At 43.6% G+C, this 10000-nt stretch overlaps 1 protein-coding gene across 3 annotated transcripts in view; it reads left to right on the top strand.

The window, feature by feature from the left end:
* Positions 1 to 10000, top strand: part of iqgap3 (IQ motif containing GTPase activating protein 3) — a 32906-nt gene that overhangs the window by 18981 nt on the left and 3925 nt on the right. For all 3 annotated transcript variants that reach the window (XM_079626648.1, XM_079626647.1, XM_079626646.1), the window contains 8 exons: positions 1 to 135; positions 535 to 675; positions 1715 to 1799; positions 1956 to 2188; positions 8139 to 8271; positions 9175 to 9277; positions 9367 to 9505; positions 9587 to 9674. The exon at positions 1 to 135 is cut by the window's left edge and continues 90 nt beyond it. In XM_079626648.1, the coding sequence (XP_079482774.1) occupies positions 1 to 135; positions 535 to 675; positions 1715 to 1799; positions 1956 to 2188; positions 8139 to 8271; positions 9175 to 9277; positions 9367 to 9505; positions 9587 to 9674 (1057 nt within the window). The remainder of the gene's footprint in view (positions 136 to 534; positions 676 to 1714; positions 1800 to 1955; positions 2189 to 8138; positions 8272 to 9174; positions 9278 to 9366; positions 9506 to 9586; positions 9675 to 10000) is intronic.

Genomic DNA, 10000 nt, shown 5'->3' with positions numbered 1-10000 from the left:
GAACGCGCTGAAGGACGTCCTGGGTCCGGCCATCAGAGAAGTTCTGCAGGACCGGGACCTCAACATCCGCACCGACCCCGTGGAGATCTACAAGAGCTGGGTCAACCAGACCGAGAGCCAGACTGGCCAGAAGAGGTGCGTGAGAACGCTATAGGAACACTAAACAATGTTGTGTGCTACCTACTTAGAACAATTATGGTAACAATATTACACATTATATTTCTGAGTAGTTTTTAAAAGTGCAGTGTGTTTTTAGCGGCATCTAGTGGTGAGGTTGAGAATTGCAATCAACAGAAGCGGTCTGTGAGAATGCTATAAGAACACATTCCTGTATGAGATACTCAGTTCTTATGAGATCTTATAATTATTACATTGTTTAAATTAATATATTTTTTGCTAACTGTGATTTTGTATATGTACATTCCTGAAATGCATAACTTAGTCTCCTCTGATAACAGAACACTGCAAACTGTAATGTGGACTCATGCATTTACTGTAAAGCTGCTTTTGAAAGTGTGTGTGTGTGTGTGTCAGTTGTTTGCCGTATGAGGTGAGCGTCGAGGAGGCCCTGAGTCACTCTGAGGTCCAGCAGAGGTTAAACATCTCCATCACAAACCTGAAGAACCTCACGGAGCGCGTGTTACACGCCATCACCAGCAACACACACAAACTACCGTAAGTGTGTCATGCCTACACACACATTCACCACTGGTCTGAAGTTAGAGAGGTTTATGAAACACTGAGTCTCTTCTGCTCACAAAAGCTGTTTATTTGATCAGAAATACAGTGAAATATTATTATGTTGTTAATCATCAGTTTTCTATGTGAATATACAGTGAAGTGTAATTTATTCCTTGTTCTGTTTATCATCATTACTCCAGTCTTCAGTGTCACATGATCCTCCAGAAATCAGTGTAATATGATGATTTACTGCTCAATTATTATTATTAGTAAGTGTTCTTATTATAATCAATGTTAAAAACAGTTTCTACTGCTTAATATTTTTGTGGTTGTGATTATAAATCGCTCGTGGGTGTAGATGCCACTCACTTTCATGTTTTTTTTTTTGCACAACTTGCAAAAATCATTCGATGCCATTGCTTTCTGCAAACCGCTGATCAACGCTGCAAACCAACACGTTTGTTGACACGATTCCTGCCTGGAGTTTTCACGTCTGATTGGTTGAAGAACTATCCAATTGCGCACAGTCATTTGAACTATGGCCGTTGATCACGCCTCTTGTGCAGGAGGAACACAGAGCAGACTCCCCAGATAATGTTCAATCTTAAAAGATCCAGCTTGGTCTGGTGATGGCCTGACTAAGTCCCTCCTATATTTAGAATTAGTGTTTGTGACTGTTGGAATACAATATTACCTGCAAAGAATGAATGCAAACTGACCACAATCGATTTCAGTAATTATGCACAAAAAATTACAGGTAATTATTTTCTTACTGTTACTAATACTAATTTCATACCGATTATTGGAGTTTCACTGCAAAACAACACTAAAAAAAAATGGCCCAAATATTACCACAAATAAAAATAAAAACAGTTGCAGGAAATTTAGGGCTGCATACAAGTTCTGTGAATTCTTGATGGGACTGAATTAGATTTTTTTTTTTTTTTTTTTTTTAAATTTCGCGTTTTCAGGGCTGATTTTATATCTTAAGTGTGTGTGTGTGTGTGTGTGTGTGTGTGTCTGTCTTAACCAGGTACGGTTTGCGCTACACTGCTAAAGTTTTGAGAGACGCCCTGCAGGAGAAGTTTCCTCAGGCCAGTGAAGACGAGCTGTACAAGGTACATTTCTCAAACCTCAGATTATTGTGTATATACTTTATAACTTTTTATTTTTTTACACAAAATTTAAAATATATAACAATGTATTTAACAACAAATTTTATATATATATATATATATATATTCAATATCTGCTCTGATTTTGTGTGTGATCAGATCGTGGGTAACCTCATCTACTATCGCTACATGAACCCTGCTGTCGTGGCTCCTGACGGGTTCGATGTTGTGGAGTTCGGCGCCGGTTCTGCTCTTCTGCCGGGACAGCGCCGGACTCTGGGTTCCATCGCTCGCATCCTTCAGCACAGCGCAGCGCTCAAACACTTCAGCGGGGACTCGGCTCACCTGCACGCGCTCAACCAGTACATCTCTCACACACACGCACGCTTCAGGTGAGTGCACACTCTCAACCAGTACATCACACACACACACACACACGTGCGCGCACTCTCTCAACCAGTACATCACTCACACACTCGCACGCTTCAGGTGAGTGCACGCTCTCGACCAGTACATCACTCACACACGTGCGCGCACTCTCTCAACCAGTACATCACACACACACACACACACGTGCGCGCACTCTCTCAACCAGTACATCACTCACACACTCGCACGCTTCAGGTGAGTGCACGCTCTCGACCAGTACATCACTCACACACGTGCGCGCACTCTCTCAACCAGTACATCACACACACACACACACACGTGCGCGCACTCTCTCAACCAGTACATCACTCACACACTCGCACGCTTCAGGTGAGTGCACACTCTCAACCAGTACATCACACACACACACGCACGCTTCAGGTGAGTGCACGCTCTCAACCAGTACATCACACACACACACACACACGTGCGCGCACTCTCTCAACCAGTACATCACTCACACACTCGCACGCTTCAGGTGAGTGCACGCTCTCAACCAGTACATCACTCACACACGTGCGCGCACTCTCTCAACCAGTACATCACACACACACACACAAACGTGCGCGCACTCTCTCAACCAGTACATCACTCACACACTCGCACGCTTCAGGTGAGTGCACGCTCTCAACCAGTACATCACACACACACACACACGCACGCACACACACACACGTGCGCTTTCAAGTTCAATACCTTTATTTGTCCCCCAGTGGGGCAATTAGTTTCACAGCATAGGAGCACACAAACTTACAAACACAAATACACATAATATGATAAATAAAAAAAACATAAAAAAAAAATAAAAAAAACATAATACACATTCTGATCAAGTTCAATAATGTGTAAGCTACCTTTCCCTCCTGGCATTTAGGAGAGAGACAGCAGACGGAACAAAGGAGTATTTAAATCTGTTTGTTTTAGCAAACGGGAGTCTGAGCAGTGAACCTGATGGTAGAAACTGAAACTGTTGATATAAGGGATGAGAACAGTCAGTCAAGATGGAGTTTGCTTTCTTAGACAGCTGTTTTTTGTAAAGATCCTGTAAAGTTTCTTGTGGAAGCCCAATAATTTTACTACTGAAACTAACGACCTTGTTCAGTAAGTTCCTCTCTTTTACCCTCAAGGATTGAAACCAACAAACAGAGGAGAACGTAATCATAGACTCAATAAAAGAACGATAAAACAAAGTCATCAAAGTAGAGTCAACCTGGAATTTAGATAGTTTTCTAAGACAAAAAAGACGCTGCTGGCTTTTCTTATAAATCGAGTCAGTATTTTTCTTAAATGTCAACTTGTTATCGAGAAAAGTGCCTAAGTATTTATAACACTCTACCGATTCGACTGTCTGACCATCAATCACTATGATGTCAGGGGAAGGCTGAACACGTCTAAAATCAATGCACATGTCCTTTGTCTTTAAAACGTTTAATGATAAAAAAGATTCCTGACACCATTTTAAAAAGTAATCGATCACGGGACCATGCGAGGTTTCAGTGCTATTCAACAGGCTCACTTTAACTGTGTCATCCGCAAACTTCAATATATGACGGTTTTCAAAAATGCTACGACAGTCATTTGTGTACAATATATACAACAAAGGAGAGAGAACGCACCCTTGTGGAGAGCCAGTAGATGTTACATATAGATCAGAAAATTGGCCATTTACTCTGACTCTTTGTGTTCTGCCTGTAAGAAAGTCCAAAATCCAGCCAACAATACTACCTTCCAGACCAAAGTTATCCCTTAGTCTCTGGATTAGTAGATGAGGCTGAATAGTGTTGAAGGCAGAAGAAAAATCAACAAACATCAATCTGACATGATTGTTTGGACTGTCAAGGTGCTTGCAGATGTAATTCAACAGAGTTATGGTGGCATCCTGAACCCCTCTCTTGGTCCTGTACGTGAACTGCAGGGGGTCCATCAGGTGTTCAGTAGTTTTCAACAGTTCAGCTTTGATCAGTTTTTCCAGTGACTTCATAACTAATGAGGTTAGGGCTATAGGCCTAAAGTCATTTAATGATTTGGGATGTTTAGATTTACCAACAGGGACTATAATAGACTGTTTCCACAGATTAGGCACCTTCTGGTGAGACAAGGATAAATAAAAAATATAAGTAAAAATCGGGCCTAATTGTTCAGCACAGTTGGAGAGTAATCGACTACTGATATTATCTGGACCAGCACTTTTTCTTAGTTTACAGTGTTTAAAAGTTTTGACAACAGAATGTTCATCAAAAAGAGGAGAAACTTGTTTTGATTCCAGTGCTGTATTTCTCAGCGTCATTATTTCATTATTGAAAAAATGCACATCGAATCTGGAGTAAAATTTGTTTAGCTCTTGTGCCAGGACCAGATCAGAAGTGAACCCATCTAATGAGACCCTTTTCTTTACATTATCAGTCAAACCAACCATAGACCTGATACTGTCCCATGCTGAACCCATATTATTATTGCTAAGCTTGTCTTCTAGTTTTCTTTTATAAGATAATTTAGCTCTCCTAATTTCCCGTTTAATTTCCTTATGTACAGACATTAGCTCAGTAGGATCTCCCTGTTTAAAAGCCTGTTTCTTTTTATTTAGTAGCACTTTAAGGTGTCTGCTTGCCCACGGCTTACTATTTGGGTAGGTTCTGACAGTCTTTATAGGAACAACAATGTCCTCACAGTAAGTTATCCATGAACTGACCACATCAGTGAGTTCGTGAATGTCTCTAGAAGATTCGATAAACACCTCCCAGTCTGTGCTCTCCAGACAGCCCTGGAGGGTGAGGGTGGCCTCTTCTGACCACACTTTGATGTTTCTAGTTGTCACCTTCCCCCTCTGAAGACATGTCCGATAGGATGGAACCAAGTACACACAGTTATGATCGGCTGAGCCGAGAGGGGGGAATGAAATTGATTTATATGCATTTTTAATGGTCCCATAACACTTGTCCAAAATCCTGTCTTTCCTAGTGGGGCAGGAAACGTACTGATAAAAACTCCTGAGAGATTTGTCCAAGGAGCAGTGATTAAAATCTCCTAAAACCAGGTTAGGAGCATCAGGAGATAAAGACTGAAGTTTATGCACAGACTGAGAGATAAGTTCTGAGGCGTTTTTTTCATTCGCCTTTGGATGAACATAAACGACAGTAACGAAAATCTGTGGGAATTCACGTGGCAAATACATAGGGCGCATGGACAAAGAAAGCAGCTCCACGTCCTTGGTACAAAGTCTCTCTCTCACTATAACATTTTTACACCAGCGTTCATTTATGTATGCGCATACTCCACCTCCGCATGATTTCCCGGTAGTCGCGGACGTTCTGTCGGTGCGGAACGGGATCCCAAACCCGTCTATAACCAAATCACCGTCAGCGTCCCTTTCCCCGAGCCAGGTCTCTGAAAAGGCCAGGATACAGGCGTCTTTAAATGCGTGTTGATGGCGAACAAGAGCCTGGAGTTCGTCAGTTTTATTACGGAGAGAACGGGCGTTGGACAGGATAATTGAAGGCAGGGGAATGCGAGACGGATGTTGCCGTCTCATACGCTCCCGCACCCCGCTTCTTCTTCCTCGCCTCCTTGGCCTCCGTTCTAAAGTTCTGAAGTGATCGCCTTTCCCGAGACCGGCCAATTCCTCCAGATCAGGTATGATCAAGTCCACTGGTGGTCCGCTGATCACAGATTTTTCAAATGTTAGCAGATAGTCTTTGGAGTATTGAATCGGCCATAGTGAACCCAGGTGCCATACGGACGCCAAAAAAAGGAACAAAGTCGGATCCATGTCGCTGAGTTTTAACAAGCCGGAGTAAAAAATGAATCAGTACAAAAAAAATTTGATCAGTACAAAAATGAATAAATAAATAAATAAAACAAACTACTTAACAGACTTTAAAAACTCTGACAAACAAAACAGACATGCTTCCTACTACTGCCGGTCGCTGCGTACGCATGCGCCCAAACCAAATTTAGCTTTCTCAACCAGTACATCTCTCTCTCTCTCTCTCACACACTCACGTGCACGTTCTCTGCTCACTTCCCGTCTCACATCTCGGTTCTCTGCTCACTTCCCGTCTCACATCTCGGTTCTCTGCACACTTCCCGTCTCATCTCTCGGTTCTCTGCTCACTTCCCGTCTCACATCTCGGTTCTCTGCTCACTTCCCGTCTCACATCTCGGTTCTCTGCACACTTCCCGTCTCATCTCTCGGTTCTCTGCTCACTTCCCGTCTCACATCTCGGTTCTCTGCACACTTCCCGTCTCATCTCTCGGTTCTCTGCACACTTCCCGTCTCATCTCTCGGTTCTCTGCTCACTTCCCGTCTCACATCTCGGTTCTCTGCACACTTCCCGTCTCATCTCTCGGTTCTCTGCACACTTCCCGTCTCATCTCTCGGTTCTCCGCACACTTCCCGTCTCATCTCTCGGTTCTCTGCACACTTCCCGTCTCATCTCTCGGTTCTCTGCACACTTCCCGTCTCATCTCTCGGTTCTCTGCTCACTTCCCGTCTCACATCTCGGTTCTCTGCACACTTCCCGTCTCATCTCTCGGTTCTCTGCACACTTCCCGTCTCATCTCTCGGTTCTCTGCACACTTCCCGTCTCATCTCTCGGTTCTCTGCACACTTCCCGTCTCATCTCTCGGTTCTCTGCACACTTCCCGTCTCACCTCTCGGTTCTCTGCTCACTTCCCGTCTCATCTCTCGGTTCTCTGCACACTTCCCGTCTCATCTCTCGGTTCTCTGCTCACTTCCCCTCTCATCTCTCGGTTCTCTGCTCACTTCCCCTCTCATCTCTCGGTTCTCTGCTCACTTCCCGTCTCATCTCTCGGTTCTCTGCTCACTTCCCCTCTCATCTCTCGGTTCTCCGCACACTTCCCGTCTCATCTCTCGGTTCTCTGCTCACTTCCCCTCTCATCTCTCGGTTCTCTGCTCACTTCCCCTCTCATCTCTCGGTTCTCTGCTCACTTCCCCTCTCATCTCTCGGTTCTCCGCACACTTCCCGTCTCATCTCTCGGTTCTCTGCTCACTTCCCCTCTCATCTCTCGGTTCTCTGCTCACTTCCCGTCTCGTCTCTCGGTTCTCCGCACACTTCCCGTCTCGTCTCTCGGTTCTCTGCTCACTTCCCGTCTCGTCTCTCGGTTCTCCGCACACTTCCCGTCTCGTCTCTCGGTTCTCTGCTCACTTCCCGTCTCGTCTCTCGGTTCTCTGCTCACTTCCCGTCTCATCTCTCGGTTCTCCGCACACTTCCCGTCTCGTCTCTCGGTTCTCTGCTCACTTCCCGTCTCATCTCTCGGTTCTCCGCACACTTCCCGTCTCATCTCTCGGTTCTCTGCTCACTTCCCGTCTCGTCTCTCGGTTCTCTGCTCACTTCCCGTCTCGTCTCTCGGTTCTCTGCACACTTCCCGTCTCGTCTCTCGGTTCTCTGCTCACTTCCCGTCTCATCTCTCGGTTCTCCGCACACTTCCCGTCTCGTCTCTCGGTTCTCTGCTCACTTCCCCTCTCATCTCTCGGTTCTCTGCTCACTTCCCGTCTCATCTCTCGGTTCTCCGCACACTTCCCGTCTCGTCTCTCGGTTCTCTGCACACTTCCCGTCTCGTCTCTCGGTTCTCTGCTCACTTCCCGTCTCACCTCTCGGTTCTCTGCTCACTTCTCGTCTCATCTCTCGGTTCTCTGCACACTTCCCGTCTCGTCTCTCGGTTCTCTGCTCACTTCCCGTCTCACCTCTCGGTTCTCTGCTCACTTCTCGTCTCATCTCTCGGTTCTCTGCACACTTCCCGTCTCGTCTCTCGGTTCTCTGCTCACTTCCCGTCTCATCTCTCGGTTCTCCGCACACTTCCCGTCTCATCTCTCGGTTCTCTGCTCACTTCCTGTCTCATCTCTCGGTTCTCCGCACACTTCCCGTCTCATCTCTCGGTTCTCTCCTGTAACAGGAAGTTCCTGCGCGCAGTGTGTGACGTGCCTGAGCCGGAGGAACGCTTCAATATCGATGAGTATTCCGAGACGCTGATCCTCAACAGACCCGTGATCTACATCTCCATCAGTGAACTCATCAACACACACAGAGTCAGTGCAAACATCACAACATCCTCACAATACTGTCACCGCTCGATAATGATATATTTCACAGTATACGTGTTTTATAGAAACCTGATTAAAAAGTACCAAAAAAAGTAATAATTCACATAGTATAAGTCTTGTATTTAAATAGCCATGAACTCTAATAAAACAGCTTTATAAATCAATATTACTGTTGGCTTGATAGTCTAATCTGGACATCCTCTGAAATAATGTATAAATATTCTTTATTTATAATTATATCATATAATAGAAGTAATTATATATTTTTTTTATTTGCATAATTAATTAGAATTATAAAATAAATAACAATAGTGTTACCTAAAATGATCAATTTATTTATTTATCACAAACTGAAAATATAATTTAACTCCAAATATCGAGTAATAATCAATTAATCGATCGAAATGTACTTGATAATCAACACTCAAATATTGAGTTGTACATAAACTCAATTTTATATAAACTCATAAACTCAATTTTCATTACACAAGGCGGTTTAATGTTATCTTTTTCCAGATTTAATTATTCATTTGTTAATGAAATATAAACATTAACAATAAAATACACAGATTTATTCGAACACACATTCAATAATGAAGTTAGCAGGTTAAGTAAAAATATAATGAACTTATAATATAGTGCATATATTTCTCCTCTTAAAATGAACACGAAATAAAACATATTCGGCCAAATATTTTTGAGTCATGTTTGTGAATCAGTTTTTTTTTTTTACACTGTGGTCACATGATCATATTTAATTCTGTGTAGTTAGTCATCTTGGAAATAAAATGGTTATGCAAATTTATAAATTCCGCTGTTGTGATTGTGCACACAATCTGCTGGTGTGTTACTGACGTGTGTGTGTGTGTGTGTGTGTGTGTGTGTCAGCTGCTGCTGGAGCATCAGGACTGTCTGTGTCCCGATCCCTCAGACCCTCTTCAGCAGCTTCTGCAGGATCTGGGATCAGTGCCGTCGCTGCAGGATCTCATCGGTACGTCGGATCCAAAAGCCCAGTGAGGTCCCTACCTAGATAGGGTTCTGAGGGCCCTTCAGTTCTGATCTGTGCGTGTGTGTGTGCAGGCGAGGGGCAGCTCAACCCCACAGATGCAAATGTGGAGCAGCCTTTGGCCAAGGTGGAGGTTTCTCTGACGCTCACCAGCAAGTTTGACGTGTTCACGAGCTCTGATGACCGGCCTGATGCGCGCGGGATTCTGCTGAGGTGGGCGGAGTCTGTCGGATGATGTGTGTGTGTGTGTGTCATGATGATGATGAGGTAATTTCCTGTCTGGTTGTTCTCCAGCACGAAGCAGCTGATCATCGATGTGATCCGAACGCAGCCCGGTGACACACTCAGTGAGGTGCTTCAAGTCTCCGCCTCCAGAGATCAGGTAGACATGACCACACACACACACACACACACACACACACACACACACATCACTGATCCAGTGACTTTTTTATATATATATATATATATATATATATACATTCATTAAATACATGCGTTTGATTGTTTATTTTTTATTTTTTTGAAATTATCAATTTTAAATATCAAATGTCATAAAATAAATGATAAAAAGAAAATCACACATTTTTACATGAAATTGTGAGTTATTTTGAATTTAAGTTGAAAGAATGTGAGGAATAAAAAATATTGTGAGGAATTAAAAATAACCCAATTGCATTGAAAAATAACAGAAAAATATTAAGCTTT

Source organism: Phoxinus phoxinus, assembly GCF_949152265.1.
Source record: "Phoxinus phoxinus genome assembly, chromosome: 10".
Classification (NCBI taxonomy): Eukaryota; Metazoa; Chordata; class Actinopteri; order Cypriniformes; family Leuciscidae; genus Phoxinus; species Phoxinus phoxinus.
The sequence above is the reverse complement of the archived record's forward strand: the minus strand, read 5'-3'. Positions and strand labels throughout refer to the sequence as shown.